Raw genomic sequence first — 23,707 nt, 5'->3', positions numbered from 1 at the left:
AAGTGGCTGTTCCTGTGAGAAATCTGACTTCTGAATCATCACCGCCCCCTCACACACACACACACACACGCACATATGCGCGTGTGCACACACGCACACACTCTGCCAAACAGTGTTCAGCTGTCCGTGAATGCCTGATAGACTATTATTTGCTCTTTCCCACATCCCAATATGAAACCAGGTTGAAAATGTTGAAGTTTTACAGCATATGTTCACACTGAGGGTAGAAAAAAAAGGTTTGTATCAGCTTGTAAATTTATCAAAACTGTCACAGAATACAAATTACCTTTATGTCTGATAACAAGGGGTTTGTGCTGTTTAATGAGCCATACCCATGACAGAGACTGAAACTGCTATATAAGCGTCTGAAAGTATTCACTTCCTGTAATTGGTGCCTGAACAGATTGTTTTAAAAAAAAAAAAATTCATTTAGACCTTTCCAGTCATATCAAAAACCTGACATCCATACGCAGTGTCAGATGATAAGTGATTAAATGACAAGTTATTCCATATATTTATTGTTCATTGTCACACACTGTAATATGTATGAGCTATCAGCAGAGGGCTCTGCATAACATAATTCTAATAAAAGTCTTTAGGTTAACACTGCTATAGTGTTACATAGAAAGGTAGAAGCTGGACTCAGACAGCAATGACCATATCTGCTATGAAACATGCAATATACACCCACACACATACAGAATGGAAAGTTATTTTCAAGAATTAAACACAACTAACTAATATTAGTCAGGTCTCCTGTGGTGTTCCCAGGCTGTCCAGTCAAATAGGTGAGAAATGGATTCCATATAGTATCTAAAAAAAATAGCATATGGAAAAACAATATATTTTTTCATGTAGACTACAGCATACTTAATAGTACTAAATTCAGTCAACCAGGATTTAAAGTGTAACAACAGCTGTAACAATAACTGTAGCAATACAATGAATGACTACTGAATTGCTACAGTCTTTGCAATAGGTAGGTCAGATGGAGAATGTCATTTTTTCAATTTCTGGATCTGGTGTGAATTCCATATCATACATGTCAGAGTAGCACCAGTATACTTTTGACAAGAGGTTTTTGGTTTTGGGACAAACCCTAAGCTGTTGATCTAGGGACCCCTAACAAGTCCTGCACCTTACACATAAAGAAGACACTGATGGATATATAGAATGTGATTTCATTAGAGATAGTCGATGAATCACTTTCTATGAATTAATTCATGTGTTGAGTTGACAGAACACAACTGAATACCTTGAGGGCTTTAGTTTATCAGATGAGAATATTAACCCCAAAACATCTTTGAGATGCTTTGTCAATGGACCATCTGAAACAAAGGCCAAATAAAAAACAAAGCCTCTAATACAGGGATGGAAGAAACAGGGATATCTTGCTCAACAGCCACACATGCAGAGGTGGGTATGGACACCTTTTTGGGATAATCATTGTGCTGGTAATCCAGAGTTCTAGCTGCCCAACAGTAATGTTGAAAACTTGGTAGAGCCAACCTCAAAAGTTTTAAGTTAAAAAAATTGGAAGATTTCAAGATTCATATACAACAATTCAGGGGAAGATGGACATTTTGACAGCATTCACATGACTTCCTAATGATGAAGGGAGTGCTCTCCAAGACTTTGTTACCTTTAAACCCATCAAACAAGACCATAGCCCTGTTTCCACTAAGGAAGTTCTTGGTCAAATTTAGGAGGCAGGACCTTTACAGGAACGTCCTCTGACTCGGTCCTCTCAGCTGTTGTGTCTCCAACAGAGTAGGACCCAGATAGGACCCACCGGACTCTGACCGTGAAGTCACAGAGTTGACGCGCTGAAAGCATAACAAATATAACGCCAACGAGGAGGTAAACATGAAGGAGCTGAGGTGGTTGCCGCGTTTCTGGTTTGTGTGTACATGACGGTGGACGTTTTGAACTTTTTTCCGGCAGTGTAGACTCTTTCTACTACTGTTCGTCTTCTGCTGGGTTTTAAAAAATGCTGCTTATTTTTGGTGCTTTCTGTTGACGCCACATCCCGCTTTGAGTATACCCAATCAGCACCGAATAAACCTCAAGCCCCACCCAGGAGTTTTTCGGGGCCCAACGGAGTACCTACCCCGAAGCGGGGACTCGCTTAGCCCCCGTAAGAGTTCCGGGAGATTGTCCTTCAGTGGAAGTTCCTGCTATGGAGACACACGGCCCTGTAAAATTACCCTGAAGTTCTTGCAGTGGAAACAGGGCTCTTGTAATTCCATTCATAAAGCAGCTTAGAATTTTTAGAAACTATGATACCAATGTCATTTATCCTGTCTGTGATGCTGAAAAACATATTTTAAAGAAATCATTTATCGAGGTTATTATATAATGACACCAATTCACTTTTTTGCCAGTTAACTGTGTAACCTGATAGGTAGTGGTATACTATACCATGAATTGTCCATGGGACCATTATCTAGTGTGCAGACACAATTTTCCAATTTTTCACATGTTCTTCTGTCTAGCACCTACTATTTATTGTCTGGGTGTGGGTGCTTTTGTAAAACTTTAATCTTGATAGCTTTAATAGGATCCAACAAAGATAATTATATCATCTGCGTATAGCAAGCTGTGATGATCCACTTCACCTAGCTGTCTTATTCTTAGGGTTTTCCCCCCCTCAGACAACACAGATGGAGATAATCTACCACAAACATAAAAATGGGCACTGTGGAAATTAAAATATATTTACATGCTCATGGATTTATTTTAATAGCATTAATAACTGATTTTATTTGGTGCTAATGTTGAGGTGAAAGTTTATAGTTTAATAAAGGCTTAAACATGGAACCCAAGTACAGTAATTTCTTTTTTATATAACTTTGAGCCCACGGTTCTCTCTTTAAAAAAAAAAAAAAAGGACTGAAATATAGTTGTGTCTGTGCTATGCAACATGCTTTTTATCAAAGGAAGTGATCACATATGACTTCATTGGTAGTAGTTTGAAAAAAAAAAAATCATATTATTTTCCTTTGCTTGTGATTTTCCAATTCTGCAAAAATAGCACATAAGACATCACAAAGTGCATCACATTTTTTTAAAAGAGCAGCTGCAAAATCAAACATTTTTGGCTGCAATGATGTCAAAAACTTCTGGAGGGACTGAACTGTGGTTCTTCAGCTCAGATACCTTCACCGTGTGTATGTGTGCGCGCGCATGTGTGAGGGAGGAAGTATGACAGGAAATATTAAGACACAGTGCCAATTATACACACTGTGTTTTGGACACATGCACAACAAAACAAGTTTTGAAAGCCTGCCAAAGCAAACTGTAGCAGGCTATATGCTACAGAGACTAATGCTATTCGGTATGTTCTTCATTAGTGCAAATAATCACCCACTGTACATTTAAAGTTACACTATTTCTCCTCGAGCACTCTTACCTCTTTCCTTCTTTTAGTAACTTTCTCACTAATCCCACAGTTACTTCAGCTAGCTCTTAAATGTTCTTTTCAACTGTTTGGTAAAGCACATTTTGAGTCACTATATCTCACTAAAAAATGTGTTGAACTTAACTTACCTGATTGAGCCATGTCTATCACTCAGTTTCGTTTTGTGATGCTAAAAAAATCCACTAGATGTCACTGTCTTTCAGTAGCATGCCTTTCCAGTTTGCCTCCAGACAGGAAGTGAGAAAGAGAAAATTGACTCCAGACCTATAAGCAGTCTATGCTCCAGACATGAGGTTGGTGGAAGTTTCATAGATAAGGACATTTTTTCAACATATTATAGTTTCAGAGTTATCAATAAACAGAATTATGTAACTTGATTCAACAAAAAGAAGTCTAATAATCATTTTCTATAAATGTGCTCTCCCAAATGATTTTTTTTTTACTATAAAATACATTCATTGTTGTTAAAATGATACATTTAGTGATAGTCCATTATATATATATGCTGAAATTATTGTATAAGTGTGATTTGTTTTACTATTTAAAACATACAGTTGAGTTGTAGTGATAAGGGTAGTGATGCCAAGATAATATGTTTACAATTTTTATTTAAAAAAAAGAAAAAATCATGAACAATCACTGTTATTAATATCAGAGATGAGAGTTCAATTCATTGTGTTTGGTATTTGTAAATGTATTTAATACTTTTACCTTGAAGGGACTTTTCAACTTTTTGGTAGAGGTCTATATCTTAATAACTATGTGGTCTGTTAAAGAAAAAAAACAATAGATTGTTGTTATTACTGACCCAAGTAAATAAAAAAATGCAAAGACAATTTTTTCATTGCTTTTTTCTTGATGAATACATTAAAGGGCTAAGCTGAAATATGAACAGATGTTGTGGAATATGTCAAATCTTTTACTGTTTGTCAGAAATACAAACCTTATTCGAGGAAACGTGCACGCTTACTCCAACAGACCCAGGTGAAAGAACCATGGCAAATGTTAGGTTTGGACTTTATGGGTCCTCTGTCTCATAGTTTCCTGGTAAGAATCAAATTACTTGCTTTGGTAGACTATTATAGTCAGTGGGTTGGGAGAGTTGGAATCATTTCATACCTTGAACCCTGAGGTCAGTGAAGCCACATCCTTTAACACAGCTGAGCTACTGCTTAAAAGGTCTAAAGGGACCTTTTACCAGAGCCATAGAACCTCTTTGCAGGTGGCCCGTGTCCTGAAAACTGTCAAAGGTTCTTGTAAAGTCTAACCTGAAACGGGCAAAAAGAAAACCCTACAACATAAACAGACAGCATGTCACATACCAAGAGAAAGACAGAGGTCTGGATGAAAGCCCATCCTCTGTCCAAGGCTTTTCAAAAAAAAAAATTTGCCTCATGGTGAATTGATCTGTACCGCATTGTTGAGCAGGTGAGCCCTGTGAACTGCAAAACTGTGCTCGAGGACCGAGGACAGGATCCACCAGTGGTTAATGTGTTGGACTTAAAGGAGTGTCATCCAACCTGAGCTGAAATGGAGACTCAGGAGAGAGAAGCTGTGATGCACATTTTTATGGAGAGGGACACTAGTGTAGTTCATGGGTTTTTTGGTGAAATGATGTTAAAGATAAATAACTGTGTGATGGATATGTGTAAAGGTTGGTTCAGATCAATGATTCACAAGATGAAACTTTCAGAATGTTGCAGGGATAAGTGACAGTGGTGTGAACTGGTTAGTTGTTGAGCTGAAGTTTTTGCCTGTGTCATTGCCTGGGGGCTCTAAAGACTTACCTCATATAATCACCAAGTGTAGTTTTAGAACGTTAAGATGGAGCTATTTCTCTTCAGCCAATCAGGAAACAGCACCGAGCCCACTGCGGTGTACCACTTAACTGCTGCAGCTTCCCTTCGTGGTTTTCACACTGACTTCATTGCTGCTGTGACCAGCCCTGTCTTTCAACATAGAGTTTGACTTAGGTAATGGCCATTAATAACAGAATGTTTCATATCACATCATAGATTTAATTTATATTTAGTTGAGATAAAATATAAGGAACATCATTCACTCCAGTACTCCACAAACATTAAGTAGAATTATGACCATTCTGACAATGTCAAGAAAAACTGAAAATATATTATCCTTCGTAAAAGTAGACTTTGTGTCCATAACAAGATCCTGTAGTGATGACTCTTCTTTCATTGATCTGATTGGTCAGTGGTCAGGGTGTTGACAGTCCTTTTAAGTTTAACTGCTATGGAGTTGGCTGGCTGTCTTGCATAAGTTACCTTGACGATGTACCCCAGTAACAAGTGAACCACTGTCATAACCCTGAAAAGCCAGAGTTAAACCTCCAGTTTCACTTAAAGGACCAGTATGTAGTATTTACTGACATCTAGCGGTGAGGCTGCAGATTGCAACCAATTAAATGCCCTTCACTCTCCCATTCCAGGTGTGTAGGAGAGCCTACAGTGGCCTCGAAAAATGCGAAAATTCCTCTCTACAGTCAGTGTTTGTCCATATGGCAGTGCAACAGCTCATTCTAAGGTAATGATGACTCAACTTTTCTTATTTTCATTGGATTATACACTAATTATACATACTCATGAATATTATGTCTATATCTGCCAAGTCTGTTCTGTTAGATCAGGCTATCTGCACATTTTTAAGTACAAATTGAATGACCTTTAAGACCTTTTTAACCTTTCACCTCTTTAAGGAAAAAATAAAACCACTGCTGCCACAAAAGAATATAACAAATTAGACTAATGTATACACAGTTATGAGTATTACTGAAATTGAAAAAGGCGAGACATAGACAGTGCAATAACAAACTTGATGTTAAATAACATAAACTTAATGATAAATAACATAAACTGAACAAATATAATTACACTCATTCACTCTGCACCAGCTCACATCTAATGTAACATCTTAACTCCTACAGTTCCACACATGTAAACACATTTTACACCTAGAATATCAAAAACTAAATTGAAGACATTTTAAGACTTTTTAAGGAGCTGCAGGGACCCTGTAGATGTTACTAAATTCCACACACTGCAACCTTTAACCTCTGGTGGTGCTGCTTGTTGGTCCTCCATGAGACAAACTTCCAGAAAATCAAAAGTGTTTAAGACATTTATTATGTATACTGACAGGAGCCATAGAAATCAATTAAAAATGTTCTGTTTGAGATCCATAATGTTATTTTGCAGAATATAACGCAGCACTTTGTAATATTTACAGACATGGATTTGACTGATAATATTATTCTGTCAGAGCTTTCAGTTCACAACATTTATATAACAATCGCGTCCGCCATCACCTCCAGGAGTCATTCAGGTCCCGTGTAGAAGTTAACTGTGAAGGCCCCGGAGCTGCAGCGGAGCCCTGTGGTTTTAGCTCAGATGTGCGACACATAAAGCCCGAGCAACACGGCTACAACTTCAAACCGTGGCACTCCACATACTATTAACATCTGAAGGGTTCCACATAGAACAGGTAACAAAAAAATAAATTTACAGCCCCTTAAAAATCACAAATTTATTTCATTTTTAACAAGCCTTTTTTTTCTTTTTTCTTCATTTTGCCTGTTCTGAAATCATTCCCAATAATATTTTTTGATATTTTGAAATACAGTGACGGCTAGTGTTAGTGCAGTAAATAAGACGAAAAAAAAAAAGAAGAATGATGCAAATTAAGGAATCTTAGATCTTAAATCACTCCCCTACACCACCTCCAGTCCTCCATTCTCTCCTTCATCTCTGTTTAAATAGGATATTTTTCAGCTATTTTACAAAAACCAGACTTGATCGGTACAGATGAGTGTTTGTTTTTTTTCCCACGCCGAGCATCCCTCAGCCACTCCCGTCGACCTCGGTGAAGTGATCGGCGTCTATTTGCCTCTTCTTGTGATTCCAAGCAGGTAGTTGCAGGTGTGAGGGGGGGGCAGAGTAAAACGTAGTCGTGGCACAGCGCATGTGTATGTGGAGTGAACTCACTTAGACGCCTGCCAGATAATGATGCCCAGTACGACGAGCACGACGGAGCAGACCATAGCGATGATGCAAATCTTCTTCCGGGACTTTTGCTGTAATAGAAAGCAGAGACCATTGGATTATTGGCAGGGACTTCACTAAATGACATAACTCAGAGTGCTCTATTTTGGTTCCAACTTACAAGTACTGTGTGTCTATACTGAGAAATCAGGTGAAGGAAATCTGTGTGTGTGTGATTTATTGTCACTTCCAAACACACACATTAGGACTGGGCAATATATCATGATTATATCGATATTGTGAAATGAGACCAGGACCGGGCAATAAACTGATAATATATCGATATCATGATATTTCACAGATTTCATAGAATATGGTAATATTGTGATGTCTTTTCCTGCTTTAAAGGCTGCATTACAGTAAAAATGTAACAGACTGTTCTATAATCTGCCTTTACCCACTTAGTCATTATATCTACATTACTGATGATTATTTATCAAAAATCTCATTGTGTGAATATTTTGTGAAAGCACCGATAGTTATCTCTACAATATTGTTTCTATAGCGATATCAAGGTATTTGGTCAACAATATTGTGATATTTGATTTGATCTATATCTCCCAGCCCTTCTCATCATACATAGGAGCAAAATGCTGTTCAATAGATCAGTCTTGTTCACACTTAAAAACAGACACATGAAGACAAAGACATATTTAACATCTTTATAAACATACAATCATAAAAAGCTGCTTTTGTAAGGTAAACTGCTGATGTGTGTACTTGTGCAGTGAGTTATAGATTATGTATTGGTCTATTAAAGGATAGGTAGTGCTGATGTATTTACTTAAAGTGCTGGGGCATTTATGTCCAAATGTATCATCTCATGGTGTTGGAGACCTCTGTAATTGTCCAAAACTATTAAAAACATGTTACAGTGTTGCAGAGTGTAGCCTGTCCCTTCACCTCATACTCAATGCTTAATGTAGTTGATATAGAAACGGTTGCAAAGACTACTGAGCTTGTATAGAAGATGCCGCTGCACATGCAGGAGAATGCACATGTCATAACCTCCTGACTTTGTGCTATGTTGTAAATTTGTCAAAGAGCTTCAGGACAAAGTCAGGAGTGACTTATGAGAGCTGTGATATGAAGCACAACAACTCTAAAATATTGTCAATATACTATTTTTCCTATTTTCCTGTATTTTCATTATCATGGATCATGTGTAAAATGAGTCTACTATGGATGTATGAGTCACACATAAGGGAGGATGCTGGAGATGCTCCCCAGCTCAACCTCTCTGTTTCTTATTTGTAATACAGTACATCACTGCATGCTGTGCTCTGGTTGGCCGTATTGTATCAGACAGTAATGTTTGATTATCATATATACCACTTCATGCCTGTTTTGAGGTACGTGCAAGACCCACCTCCCCTCAAAAAAGTGAGCAATCTCTGAAAGCCATGATATAGTTCATACACTGACTGTATGGTACTGTTTTGAACTCTATGAGGTGAAATCAAAACTAGCTGAGAGAAACATGTATTAACGGGTTCGCGAGTGAGTGTGATGAGCTTTCGACCTGCACTGGACTGCAGCATGATCACCAACATCTTCATCACTTCTCCTCCCACACTGAGACGCACAGTGAGTAACCAGTGACACTAAAATAGAGTCCAGTTGCACACTCACCTGGTAGTAGGCAGCTCTCTGCAGCTGCTCTGTTCCTCGTTCCACGTGAACCTCGGCGTTCTCCACGTTCGCCTCGATGCTGTCTGTAGAACAGCACAAACAGCAAGGTCAGCAGAAAACTAATGAAGTCGCCATGGAAACGGTTCAGGTTGTGGAGTATTCACGATTAAAATAAAGAGCTCCACTCTTTACTTGTGCTCTCTTTTTTTCCTTTTTTTCTTACATGTCTACTGCAGCTAGTGATGAACAGAAAAAATCAATAGATCAAACTTTATTCATACAGCAGCTTTCATACAGGCTTCAAAGTGCGTCACAGCTGATTGACAAGCTGATAATAAAGCAGAACACTTGTAGACCAAGGACAACATAAAGAAAAGGAACAAAAACAAAGAACATATCACAAAGAAAAAGAAGAAGACTAATGCATGAAAGAGAAAATAAGAATTATACACATGTTTATAAAATGTAGAGTAAAATAAACAAGAGAAAATAAAAAAAAGGTTTATTAAAAGTTAGAGTTAAAAAAAACTAGGTTAAAATAGATTAAAAAGACATAAGAGTAAAATGAAATGAAAGAGATCAAGTTTAATAAAAGCTAAAATAAAAAATAAAAACTAAGTAAAAAAAAAGAAGATTAGAAAAAAAGATTAAAAGAAAAAAAGAGACAGAGCAAGACAAGAAAACATCAGCATTAATCATTAAGCATTACCACTAATGTACTGTATATTTATTGTTTATTGTATAGTATTTGGAGATCGTTTTTATTGTATAGTATTTTACTTTATTTTTATTTTTTTATCTCTTTTGAATAATACAGTTGTGTCAATTTTGAATTTCCTCCTAGGAGGATCAATACGTTACCTTACCTACCCTTCTCTATGAACTTAACATTAACATTTTCTGATAAGCAACCTGTTAAGTTTATGTGAATGTGTGCAAATGGACATTATAGCAGGTGTATGAAGTATCTGACAGAGATCTGCATCTGTTCATAGTTAACAATAAACATGATCATTTTAGTTGCTTCAACTAAATGTTAAGCGTAGTTGATGATGCATGTTTCTGTGATGTTCTTGATTTCGGCAAAGATTAGTTCAATCAGGAATTCTTTCTCTTAATACATGTTTTATTACAAGCCTGGACCAGGTCTGCATTCATAAGACACTGACCAAGATTTGACCCAAGTGCAAGACTGAAAGGTCAGATATTTCCAGGAAGTATTTGAAGCATAATGTGATACATCCTTCTGGGGCTCTGCCAACTATTCTGGTCTGATATGTGCAATTCTACAGACAGTGTTCTAGACAGTGTGGCACCTTAGCCAGCAAAACATGACTGCTAGGCCATATGTAAAAATACATATTAACAATAGTGAAGGCAGATCAGACAAAGATCATATGAATCTTTTTGTTATGGTTGTTTTCATTTTAGAAGGCAATGAAATTAACTTGTTTTGAACTTAAACTTGAATGACATGAATTTCTAGGCTCACAACTGTTGGAAGAAAAAAGTGACCTTTGGAAGCTCAACTTTTTTCCCTTTACACACATGATTTCTGTTATTCTGCATGGTTGCATGTAGGAAACACAGCACACACTCTCTAACAGTGGGCCCTTTCTTCCACTCCGCTGAAAAGAAAGACAATATTTTATTTGACTCTGTTAACATTAAGATAAAATAAGATCTCCTGTAACAGTGAGAAAGCGATGGATGAAATAACCATGTAGTAAATCCATTATCTTCATAATAAAAAGTTAAGTCACTGACAGATAATAAATGTTGATCATGTTACAGTACACATTGTTATATTGATATTTATTGTTGTTTGAATGGAAAATAACAGGAGCAGCAGTGTTGATGTGTTCTGTACTGTACAGATAAACAGCTGTAGTGCTACTCACCAATCATCTCTCCCTGATCATGGATCATCACTGCCAGGTCCTTGAAGATCTGGTTGACGTCCAAGATGTCCGACTGAAACAGACAGACAGGAGGTTAGAATCAGTTGTGATCCCACCATATGAGGGGGGGGGGGGGGGGGGGGGGGGGGTACTGGTATGTAAAGCGAGGCTGACCTCCAGCTGTCTGATGTTGGTTTCTCTGTCCTTGATGAGCTCCAGATCCTCCTCTGTGATGGCAGCCTCCTCTGTCTGGATGGTCATCTGACCCCAGTCGTCTTGACTTCACACAAAGCAGATAACATTTAAAACATGAGTGAGGGTTTGGAATCGTGTGTGAACACACACTCTGCAACTATTAAAGACTCCAAACTGTGCCAATTAAATTAAATACAAACTTCCTCCCTGCTCCGGTTGTTCTTGTTTTCACTCTTCACTCTCTAGTATATTGTATAAAAATAAAACATCAAAGTAACCTTCTTCTAAATGCCATATTATATTCTAGAACTCTGTCACAAGTTCAGGCTGTATTATTGCTGTACATGATTATATCTATGTGTTAATGAATGGCATGTATGTCTTGCTTGTAGAAACAACAGGACTACCTGACTGACACTAATGGAGAGGGAATAATGAACTGCAATAGAAAGTAGTCAATAAACATAAGTCATATACATGAGTCATTATTATTCTTCATGGTTTGATATTTTGAGGCATTATATGATTTTGACCATGCTGCACTATTAAAACTGTTGTATTAGAGAGTATTATTTCATGGTTGTATACTTATTTGTATGTATTACTTTAATTATTCATTTCAAAATGTATTGTTATTGATTGAATATTAAACACAACTTGACAGATGAAAGGAAACTCTGAATGAATGACAGTCACTTACTTCTCAAAGGAAACAAGCTTTTCGTCCCGAGAGGCATCTTCAGCCTGAAAGACAAGAGAAACCCAGTTATTACCTCTCTGCAATGTTACATCTATCATACAACTGTGCTCTATGTGTGTTTATGTATGTAAGAGCCCGACCGATACTGGATTTTTGGGTCTGATATTGATATTAAGGAATAAAAAAATTCTGATATCGATATGTCAGCCGATAATTTTATATATAAAGAATATATACATAAACATACATTTCTTGCATTGATCCCTTAAATGTAGTTATCAAACACTTATATAATAAAGGCATGATATTTTACAATTTGATAATAAACTTTATTGTATAAAATGACATCAGTGCACTTAAACAGTAAACTACACTGGGAATGTAATCATTATAAATAACTATAACTAACTTAACTAACTAAATAACAATCTGGAATTATTTTATTGATAAGTAAAGACAGTTAGTTTAGTTATTTAAAGAAACACAATGTAGAAAAAGATTTACTGAAACAGTGTTTTATATGTTCATAAGTAATGAACTAGTTGAACTTAGATAATCACTTCTGCTTTCTTTGTTTCAGAGCTGAACATTTTTGCTGTGTCATCACCATTCCAACCAATAGTTCAACCAGTAGTAAATTACTAAAGCACAAAAAAATCTTCTTGATATAACTCTTTACTGATATATATATATATACATATATATATATATATATATATATATATATATATATATATATATATATACACACATATATGTATATATATATATATATATATATAGAAAATATCTTATATATATTATTCTTATATATGTATAAATGACATAACGTCTTCACTTGTTACTGAATGTATCCACAGTTAGTATTACTGATCCTACAGAGAGGGTCTCCTAAGCTCCATCACAGCTATCTTTATGTATGTAAAGTTTGGACATGCCCCTTTCTTTCTTTCTTTCTTTCTTTCTTTCCTTCTTTGACTGACAATTATTTAAAGAATGTGGCCTAGACCTGCTTTATGTGTAAAGTGTCTTGAGATGACTTTTGTTGTGATTTGGGCACTATATGAATAAAGATGAATTGATTGATTGATTGAACTGTTCTACACTATGAAATAATATGTAGAATTATGTAGTAAACCAAATAGTTAAACAAACCACACTATGTTTCATGTTTTAGACTGTTTGCTTTGATGAGAGCTTTACACACTAGTGTCAGTATCTTAAGCAGCTTCATGAGGTCATCTCCTGGATTGGTTTTCAGGTAACAGGTGTGCCTTGTTAAAGGGGCTGATAGTGACCTCTGCTGTAGAGGATAAGTTCATTAGATTTACCAGCCTGGGAAATCACCAGTTAACAGCAGCCGGTACTCAGTATGTGTTGGAAAAGCATTCCAGGCGATGACCTCATGAAGCTGGCTAAGAGAGTGTAAAGCTGTCATCACACCTGAAGCCATCTAACATGTGAAATCTATTTTAATTTAAGGCTTTTGTTAAAGCTACCCTTACCTTTGTTACATTTTTACAAATTTTTTTGTTTAGGTTAAAATGCTATTAATAAGGTAATGGCACTCTAAAATGTTAGAGAGATCCACCAGGCATAGAAACTAATCATTAATCCATTCTCATAATATTCAGTGAAAACTCTGACCAATCATATCATTCGAATCCGATAATACACGGAGATAGCCGTAAACAGACACGAGCGACTGACAATGACCGACAAAAGAAAACTATTTTAGTGCGCGTTCGCATTCGCGGAGGGGGCCGGGGGGGGACATAGGAGGGAGGAGGGGTTGTTGCTGTTCAAGTTTTTTCAAAGTGCTGTGTGAAATGCAAGAAACGTAAGAGTAGCTTTAACTATATGATCTCATGTTGTCACTACTGTCCTACACTAGAAACTAGTTCAACAGAAAAAAAAAAAAAAGAAAAAGCTTGCATGAGTCAAGCATGCATGAGTGACTTAAGACAGCTAATTTATCCAGCTATTATCCGTTACATTTTGACCTAAAGTAACCTTTTCATGCATGTTCTAATAACTCCATTTTTAAGATTTGGACATTTTAAACATCATGCAAAACAATCGAATTAATACAATATATCACTCGGCTCTACTGACTGTTACCAAACCTGCAAAATAGAGATTATGAAGACATGACTGACATAAATGACTCCTCAGTCATTACTGTAATCAGGTGAATTATTGAAGCTTACTGATAGGCGGGATCCAGCTCTGGCTCTGGCTACTGACTCCTTCTCCTTCTCTGCTGCACGTCGCTGCACTGCCTGGAAGTTGTTGAGAGCTGCTGAGAAATCATTCATGAGCCGGTCCCTCTGGATCTTCTGCTGCCTCTGGACACCGCCGAGACGACAAGAGACACAAAAATTATCAGACCAGTTAGAAACATAAGGAAAAATAAGATACAGATAACAATGAAGAAGGCCAAATTACAGTCAGGTTCATCATTTCTATCTAAATGAGAATGTTGGAGGAAAATCATTTGTTATATTAGATAAGACACCACCTGGAGTAACTGTTATAATGACTATGGTTAAAGAGGTTTATGTTGTTCTAACAAGACTGTTTTTCATTTTAAGTAATGAGTGTAAGACAACTGTGTGTGTCTAGAAAGAACAAAGAACTGAATAATGACTATATCTCCAAGAGAACAAATCATTAACATAATCTCATAATTGTGCATTTATATTGCAAACAATGACTTTATTTTTTTAAATGTGCCTGAATTTAATGATATAAAAACTGTCTTTGGTATTCTGAATGATTAATATACTACATTAAGCAGTATCTTATGTAGTAATCCTAAATAGATTCAGTATTATGGCCTTTATTAGACACACAAGAGAGAAACACACCTGTGCTAATATATATACAAAAACATGAACTTGAATAACACATCTGTAACACCATTTGTCACTAGTCTATAACTAATAATAAATAATCTGTAATTGCTATAAAGAGCTTATTACAGGAGAAATATGAATGTTTTGATGAAAGTCAGACATAACCTAAACCTTTTCCGTTAAAAAATAATCACATTTTTTAAAAGCCTCAAATAGTGGGATCAGTATAGTCTTGGTGTTCAGACACAGAGAGATGATGTGAGAAGCACATAATAAAGGTGATGAGGTGGAACTGCTGATGAGCCAAAACTGACTGTAATTGCTGCTTTCTGATTGTGGGTCATGACTACAGAGGAGACTTTGCTCTGAGCTGATATTCAAATGACATTTACTCATTTTCTGGCCTCACTTTACAACAGCCGAGAAGCCGCGACTCCCTTATCCTCTTAAACTGCCCTTCATAGATTACCTAAAGATGTGTCTTATTTATTGTTCCTACAGTGTGATGTTTGAGCTCCACTGTGCAGGATGATGTATGTACACAGTTGGTTTTAATGTACATCTGCTGGAAGAGGAAAGTTTCTCTGTTCTCACTGAGAGTCTGATTTTTTTTAAGGGCAGGCCTTTGAGCAGGATTTGTGACATCACAATTAGTTTGGAGCCAATCACAGTTCAATATTTAGCTTAAACAAGTATGATTTGGAAACATGAAGCCTCCAAACACTCACAATGGACTCTACAGTTAAGTAGGAGACATCTTGTGTCCTTGTGTTTGTGGAATAAACATTATGAAAAGAAAGAGATTAGACGTTTTTTTGGGGCATATTGCTGAGTTCTCTTTAGTAAAATATTTTGTGGTAGTGTAACATTAACAGTGTGGTGAATGAGGCAAGTGTGTGTGTTGACTGCAGAGGCTGGAGTCCCTCAGTGTACACTGGTGATACTGGCTTTAGTAAGTGACACTCACTTGCTCTGAGGGTGACGTGGGCAGAGGGATGGAGCCCAGTTCTTTCAGGTGCTTGTTGGTCTCTTTTGCGAGCTGATTGGTGGAGTGCTGTATCTGCTGCCTGTAGAAACAACACATCACTGCTGGTCAAACAAACAGCATCATTTAAAACATACACTTCTTCACGATAGACCCTTCAGGCCCTTCAGGAACCTCACACCCCCAGCGTTTTGGTGGTGAATTGCACAGCGTCATTCAGCATCAACCCTGATGTAGAACTTGGAAAAGGTTCAAGACGGCATCGAGGCATCGGTGTACCTCCAGCGTCAAGTAGACGCAGTACTATAAACCTGGCTTAAGGGTTAAAGAGACAGCATGTATGGAGCTGGTTTACAGACAAACACATGTGAGTAGACACAGCTTTGATACAGGAGCTGTAAATTAAGGTGAAGATTAGTCTGTTCTTTAAATGTTTATATCTGATTGGACTCTTATTGGTATTGTATTTGCTAAGACACTGAAACACAAACACTTATATTGAGACACAGTGAGAGGCCTTTACAAATGTGGGATGGTCCATGTCTAAATTTTCAGTCAGAAGATTAAAATCTGTCTGTCAGCTGTGTGGAAATCCTTCAAATGAATCCTGTCTGTTGCAATACAAGGTGACTAAACGTTAGTGTGCTTTAGAGTGTGTGTGTGTGTGTGTGTGTGTGTGTGTGTGTGTGTGTGTGTTGTGTGTGTGTGTGTGTGTGTGTGTGTGTGTGTGTGTGTGTGTGTGTGTGTGTGTGAGAGAGAGAGCGTGAGTGTTAAAGTGTGAGTTTGAGAGTGAGAGAGGGTGTGAGTGTATGTATGTGAGAGAGAGAGAGAGAGAGTGTGTGAGTGTGTATGAGAGAGAGAGAGAGAGAGAGAGAGAGAGTGTGTGAGTGTATGAGAGAGTGTGTGTGTGTGTGTGTGTGTGTGTGTGTGTGTGTGTGTGTGTGTGTGTGTGTGTGTGTGTGTGTGTGTGTGTGTGTGTGTGTGTGTGTGAGACATACTATGATTATGAAATTGTGTGAGAGAGTGTGTGAGAGAGACAGTTTGAGTGGGAGAGAGTGTGTGAGAGTGTGTGTGAGAGAGAGCGAGAGAGAGAAAATGTGTGTGACAGAGAGTGTTTGAGTGAGAGAGAGTGTGTGTGAGAGAGAGCGAGAGAGAGAAAATGGGTGTGAGAGAGAGTGTTTGAGTGAGAGAGAGTGTGTGTGTGTGTGTGTGTGAAATTGTGTGAGTGTGTGTGAGAGAGAGTGTGTGAGAGAGAGAGAGAGAGACTGAGTGAGTGAGTGTGAAAGAGAGTGTGTGTGAGTGTGAGAGTGTGTGTGTGAGAGAGAGAGAGAGAGAGAGAGAGTGTGTGTGAGTGTGTGAGAGAGTGTGTGTGTGTGTGTGTGTGTGTGTGTGTGTGTGTGTGTGTGTGTGTGTGTGTGTGTGTGTGTGTGTGTGTGTGTGAGACATACTATGATTGTGAAATTGTGTGAGAGAGTGTGTGAGAGAGACAGTTTGAGTGGGAGAGAGTGTGTGAGAGTGTGTGTGAGAGAGAGCGAGAGAGAGAAAATGTGTGTGAGAGAGAGTGTTTGAGTGAGAGAGAGTGTGTGTGAAAGAGAGCGAGAGAGAGAAAATGTGTGTGAGAGAGAGTGTTTGAGTGAGAGAGTGTGTGTGTGTGAAATTGTGTGAATGTGTGTGAGAGAGAGTGTGTGTGAGAGAGAGAGAGAGGGACTGAGTGAGTGAGTGTGAAAGAGTGTGTGAGAGAGAGTGTGTGTGAATGAGTGAGTAAGTGAGTGAGTGAATACGGTTGATACATACAGTCGATCCTGGAATGCACTGTTATCCTGTGTGGTCCCCAGCTGGTTCACCATACTCTTGATCTGAGCAGCTGTGAGGAGGAGAGCACACAGTGAGAGTCTGAAGCATGCCACACACACACACACACACACACACACACACACACAGACACACAGACACACAGACACACAGACACACAGACACACAGACACACAGACACACAGACACACAGACACACACACAACACCTGTCCAGACCAGCCACAGGTAATATTGCTAAACATATCCTTATTGCAGCTTATAAGCTTTGATGAAATAACTTTACAAAAGGGATTGTTCTAACATGCTGTCACCACACACTATTTAACATGTTTACTCATTTTAGGACAAAATACTATTAAAATCCAAATCAAAACCAGATGTCAGTAATAAGAACACTGCCCATGTTAACACTGCTGATTTCCTGTTTCCTCTGAGACATGAATACATGTTCTTCTGTTTCCTCATTTCTAAAATACCAAACATGCTGGTATTATCTATAGACACAACATGTTTCTACATCATCATTATGTAGGGGTGGAAACACACACAGATCAGTCGATGATTTCTGGCTGAACTTCAGTCATCAGCTCATCAGCTTATCAGCTCAGTTTATTATTCCAGTGTCATCCTGTCAAACTGTTTCTACATAAACTGATTCTAACTATGTTATATGCAGAATATGTGCAGGTCTGTTCAGTTCTATATAACACACAGGCTGTTAAACTGTGATGATCTCAGCACTAAAATGACTTCAGTTACAGTCCACACAGTAACTAGTGGATTTACACAGTTTCAGGCTGAGTGCTTCACATAATTCAATGTCATTTAAATCATGGATTTTAATTTAAGTACATCAATATTGTAGGTGTTCCAACTTGATTCTTAGTTGGATAAAACCCAACCTTCTCCTGCCTAACAAACTAATGCTAAACTAAGCCTGATGGATATTTTGTATGTGTGTAATATCAAACCACATTATCAATTAACTTAACCTCAAATGATTTCAGATAGGATCATGGTTTAGTTTGGGGCGTGCTGGTGGTTGACACACCATACCAAACACAGTCAGTGCTGTGTTATCGGTTGGATCCTAGATGAGGACTTTTGTTACATCTTGTTCCTCTGTCTCCTCTTTTTAAACAGCCACAGTGCTTCAACAGCGATGCTTGTGAACTGGTGGAGCTGTGTCGTCAATTTCTGTGACTGTCTGTAGCTACAACACTCTGACTGTCTTCCAGTAGATCCTGTCTGACGCTGCGCTGTTATCCTCACATTTAAACAATTAGTGTGTCTTACACATGAGTCTGCATCTCCCAGTGTCTATTTGGATTCAGTCTATACAGCAAATCTTGATCGGCTGCAGCACCTGATTGTGGCAGCTTCCTTGCATTGCAGTGAATTACTAACCAGATACATGTGCATATAAGGTATCAAAATCACAGTAATACTGATGAACAAAATCTACCACAAAGCTCAGCCTCACTGGGTCTCACATGGACAGTGAAACTGCGACTGAAAGCAGAAGTAGCTGAACAAAGTTATTTTTGACATATGTGCGAAGAACTACAGATGTTCAGTCACCTTTTAGGGTAACTACACACACATATTTTAAGAATGTAAGTGGAGTGGAGGGCAACTATTACAGGTGTGTGATATATAGCGTTTACATGATACCTAATGACGTGCAAGCTTATCGAGTATTTCCCTCACTTTGCAAAAAACAAAAAAAGTCTGGAGCGTACGTCATGCACTGCTGCTCATCTAAACAGCTGATCTACTGAGACAACAACTATAAATGACAGCAAAACACGGCAGAGTCTGTCTTTATTAATGTTATTTACCAAATGTATGTGCATTTGTTTCATTTCAGCTCAGTGTGCTGAGTTTTGCTGTCATTTCAGTTCACACTGCTCGTCTCCTCCCAGGCGGGGCTGAACAGTCAACTCAAGCTGACGACAATTTTCGTTACTTTACTGCAAGTGCATCACAAGCCTGGGGAGTAAAATCCAAGGAGAGTGATGTAATTAAATCCACAGACATCACAAGGGAGCTGCACGGACCGACTATTTATTCATTGTAGTAAAATGTGCTATATCGGAATTGGGGACCAACCGATAGTGGATTTCTGGGGCAGATGTCGATACCCATACTAAGGATTTTATAAATTCCGATATAGATATATCACCTGATAATTTTATATATTAAAAAAATACATAAACATACTTTTTTTGCATGATCCCTTGAAAAGGCTTATCACAAAGATATGAAATGAAGCCAGTGATATTTTACCATCTGACAATAAACTTCATTGTATAAAATGACATCAGTACTGAAACAGTAAACTACACTGGGAATTTAATCATTATAAATAACTATAACTAAAAAAATAACAAAAAACACATATTACAAAAAAAAAACCCAAACATCTACGTATATATTAAACTTGAATTAAGAAAAAGGATCAAATATAGATTAAATGCAGCCTTTAAAAAAATATCAGCACATATCGGACAACATAAACGCAGATACCAATATATCTGTGATAGGTCTATATCGGCTGAGCAGTATATCGGTCGGGCTCTAATTGGGAAAGCTATCATTATCGAGATATAAATGAACATTTCGGGATATGAGATTTTGGTAACCAGCCATGAGCAGCTGCTGTCAGACTCTCTGTATCTGTTAGTCTGCTGGAGCTCTGACACTCATTATAAAACACATTCATGGGCCTTTGTAAAAGTTTCTATGAAAAGGAATAAATCTGGGTTATTTGCATAATTGAGGTTTTTATGAGTGGCATGATGTCACCCGTTTACTGTCTCTTATCAGCCAGTATTGCACTGTTTATACTCATAAATGTGACCGCAGAAACTTATGTATTACGTCATGATATATGGCTGAACTCAATTTTTAAATCAAAGTATATATAATTTTTACATTCAACACCTTTATTATTGGACATGATTTAGTGTGTAGTTACCCTTTAAGAGAGATACAATACTCCAAAATAAAATCCTACACTGCAGATGAAACTCTTTGCCTATATAAATGAGTAGATGTAGCAGAGTGAGGCAAACTGCAGGCTGACACAGCACTCTCACACCCCGTCCCTCGGCTCAGCACCCCTGATTGAGTGAGGAACCACATTGGGACATGGTCGGACAAGTTGTTAAATAAATCCTTGGTTTTGGTACTTTTTTCTTCCCCTGGTTATCTCTGCTGTTACTTCTCTGTTCCTTAACATTTTAAAGGTTGTAACACTCAGTCTCACTCAGGAAGTACTGATACACAGTGATGAAGCACTTACTGTTCTGTGTGATCTTCTGGATGTTGCCGCTGCATGACTGTATGAGGGAGGTGAAGTCCCTTGGGACGGGGTGGTAACTCTCTGATTTACCGTACGACATGTCTGCTTTGTGGTGGCTTGAGATGAGCTTTGACTGTAGACAAACAGGGAGAAAAGTTATTTACACCCCACTCAAAAGTGATCTTTGATAACTGCCATGTTCACTATATGACTGGAACAGGCAGATACAATGATGAGCACAACAATGACAAGTTACACAAAAACAGTTGTTGTAAACTAGTTATACAAGTTAATTCATTGTATCTACGTGTCACTTTAACCTGTTAACACTTCAGGTTTCATTGTTTTATTGACCAAAGAGTCAGAATAACTGTTAGCCAGCTAACAAGTTAGCCTGCTAATGTCGAAACAAATAGAATGTAACGTGATGTGTGTTTACTAATGACAGGAACGTCTTGTTAACATGGAGTGTATCAACATTTGTGGACCACATATTAAGCTATAAATGGCTGTTCACCCTCCTCTGTTTATCCACGCAGAGTAACAGGAGGTTGGACAGAATTGGGCTCAGCTGTTAGCTTTCTAGCTTACTCATCAGCCTCAGTGTAACGGAAAAAACAACTGAGCTAAGCGCGTTCTGTACTCATAACAACGTGTAAATAATAATATATAGTCAGTAATGGTAAAGTATTGATATGTAAAATAATGGAATACTTGCCTAGTTGTAAAAGGAACACATAGACGTAATGTTTTTCCTCCTGCCGTTGAAACACTGCCCTTCCGGATCCGTGACGTTTCCGTATACGTCACCCCGGTGAAGTGGGAGGGGCCACTGGTTCCGGAAGAGGATTTTTTCTCTCTCTTTAATTTAATAACATGTTTGTGCCACAGGGTTTCACTAACAACCATAGACTATATATAAAAGCTAACAACACATAAACCACAGAAATTAAGTTAAATTAAAAAATAAATATATATGTAAAAAAACACAAAAAAAAAAAAAAACCCTAACCGACCTTTTTCTCAACTCTGAACTGCTGCTAAACTGTTTGATGGGTTGATTAGGATAATGTGGGACATTGACTAATGTGGGACAACTAGGCTCCAGTGTATTTATTTATTTTTCTATTCAGTTATTTTAAAGCTAAGTAGTGTATGCAAACTGTGTAAATTATATTGTTTAACATTACATGTGAACATTCAGGCTACTAGTTTTTTAACCTATCTAAAAACATGTAGGCCAACTAAATTAATTGACCAAATATGGGTACACGCATTTCAGAAAGTTTTGGCAGATAAGACTGCTTTGTGTAAATTAAAGTATTTCTAGGAAGGATAAGGATAATAAGGAACATAATAATATATGTGCCATTTTCCTTTTGAGTACAATATCTAACAATTATCTTCTGATTAAACAAGGAAACATCTCAGGGATTTCATAACGATATTAGGTATTGATATAATGTATTGTATTCATATGTAAATATGGTGAACAAGTCAGAATTGCAAAAAGTGTCCCACACTACCCTAATCCACCCTATGACAATGTTTAGTACTTATGTATGACTATCTCTTTTTAATGCACTAACAGGATCTGGTGAGAAACATTTCATTTTATTCTGTGTATGAAAATAAAATAAAATATGATTAACTTTATTGTCACAAAGGAAATAGGTCTCGGGCTAAAAGTGCCGAATAGTACAGCTGCACATAAACAACACACATGACAGACATAGTGTCAGGACTAAAAATGTAAACAGTGAACACAATAACATAAGGGGTTGACATGGTTTCAGTATTCAATGAGGTAAGTGAGTTACATATTGCATATTGCACATGGTTAAATACTTAGTGAAATGACAATAAACTGAATCTTGAAATATTAAAATAAAGACATTAACATTTTCACAGCCTTCTTATCAGTGCAAGATTAAATGGTCTGTAAGTACTGCTCACATTCTTTATGTAAAACTAAGAATAGTGTTTTTTGTTGGTAACTTATGGATACGAAACTTAACTAAGATAATTATGAGATTGATGATGTGCTTGTTTCCCGTTATTTCTACTGTCACTTAAAAATCCAAACAGTACATGTAGAATAATAATAAAGCAAAATCAGCATTAACATTAATAAACTCATTAAACCCCTGGCCACAGCATTTTAAAATCTTTTCAGAAAATATTTCCAAGGGTAGAATGTGCACATAAGATTAAACGACACCTTCATTATATTGATGATGAGATATTTGTGAGGCAACAGCCAAACCTTCTGACATGGAATATCAGTGACAAAATGATTCCAGTGGGGACATGGAATAAGGAACATGCATCTCGGTTATTACTTTTAGATGGTGAAAAAGCAGATTTTACTTCAAGTTAAAAGGGTGTTGAAATAAGATACCAGCAGGATAAAGAACACTGGTAATTATCATTGTCACAATGCTATATGTTGTGTGTTATTCAGAAGTGCTGAACTGCAGACTTTTGGAAACTGGATAAAATGGTTAAATGGTCAGCCATTTGACCTGAGTTTACGGCTCTGAGTTCTTTGAGATTTAACCAGGACACATGTCAAGCATCTGTGAGTCTGTAATGGTAGAGACTGGAACAAGGCCAAGCTCAAATGAAGCAAAATTAAGTAACTGAATACAATTTTCCAACTGTGTCCTAAACCAGCAGTCAGGTGTTCATATGAACAGTAAAGAGTTTTTCCTCTCTGTAATCATTCCTCCTGTTCATACTGACTATTAAAAGATCTGCTTCACATGTGCTTTCAATGTAAAGTGATAGAAGACAAAATCCACAGTGTGTCCACACAGTCATTTAAAAGTAGATGATC

At 37.4% G+C, this 23,707-nt stretch overlaps 1 protein-coding gene across 1 annotated transcript; it reads right to left on the bottom strand.

The window, feature by feature from the left end:
* Nucleotides 1-6,543: 6,543 nt before the first annotated feature.
* LOC133996047 (syntaxin-12-like) lies at nucleotides 6,544-21,668 on the bottom strand. The gene is made up of 10 exons (XM_062435588.1): nucleotides 21,587-21,668; nucleotides 20,869-21,001; nucleotides 17,542-17,611; nucleotides 15,730-15,829; nucleotides 14,115-14,252; nucleotides 11,905-11,948; nucleotides 11,184-11,289; nucleotides 11,010-11,082; nucleotides 9,109-9,191; nucleotides 6,544-7,508 (listed from the first exon to the last, which is right to left on the bottom strand). Exons 2-10 carry the CDS (start codon nucleotides 20,966-20,968, stop codon nucleotides 7,416-7,418), a joined length of 807 nt encoding a protein of 268 aa, XP_062291572.1. The 5' UTR covers nucleotides 20,969-21,001; nucleotides 21,587-21,668; the 3' UTR covers nucleotides 6,544-7,415.
* Between the last annotated feature and the right edge of the window lie 2,039 nt (nucleotides 21,669-23,707).

This window comes from Scomber scombrus, chromosome 16 (genome assembly GCF_963691925.1).
Source record: "Scomber scombrus chromosome 16, fScoSco1.1, whole genome shotgun sequence".
NCBI lineage: Eukaryota > Metazoa > Chordata > Actinopteri > Scombriformes > Scombridae > Scomber > Scomber scombrus.
Note: the sequence above shows the minus strand (reverse complement) of the source record. Positions and strands in the feature narration are given on the sequence as shown.

What these genes read in the sequence shown, in the direction of transcription:
- LOC133996047 (XM_062435588.1), bottom strand. Translation starts at nt 20,968, where the DNA reads ATGTCGTACGGTAAATCAGAGAGTTACCACCCCGTCCCAAGGGACTTC. An exon ending in CCAACATCAGACAGCTGGAG is followed by an intron (nt 11,083 to 11,183) that starts GTCAGCCTCGCT and finishes TGTCTGTTTCAG; the next exon opens with TCGGACATCTTGGACGTCAA. An exon ending in TGATCAGGGAGAGATGATTG is followed by an intron (nt 9,192 to 11,009) that starts GTGAGTAGCACT and finishes GCTGTTCTACAG; the next exon opens with ACAGCATCGAGGCGAACGTG.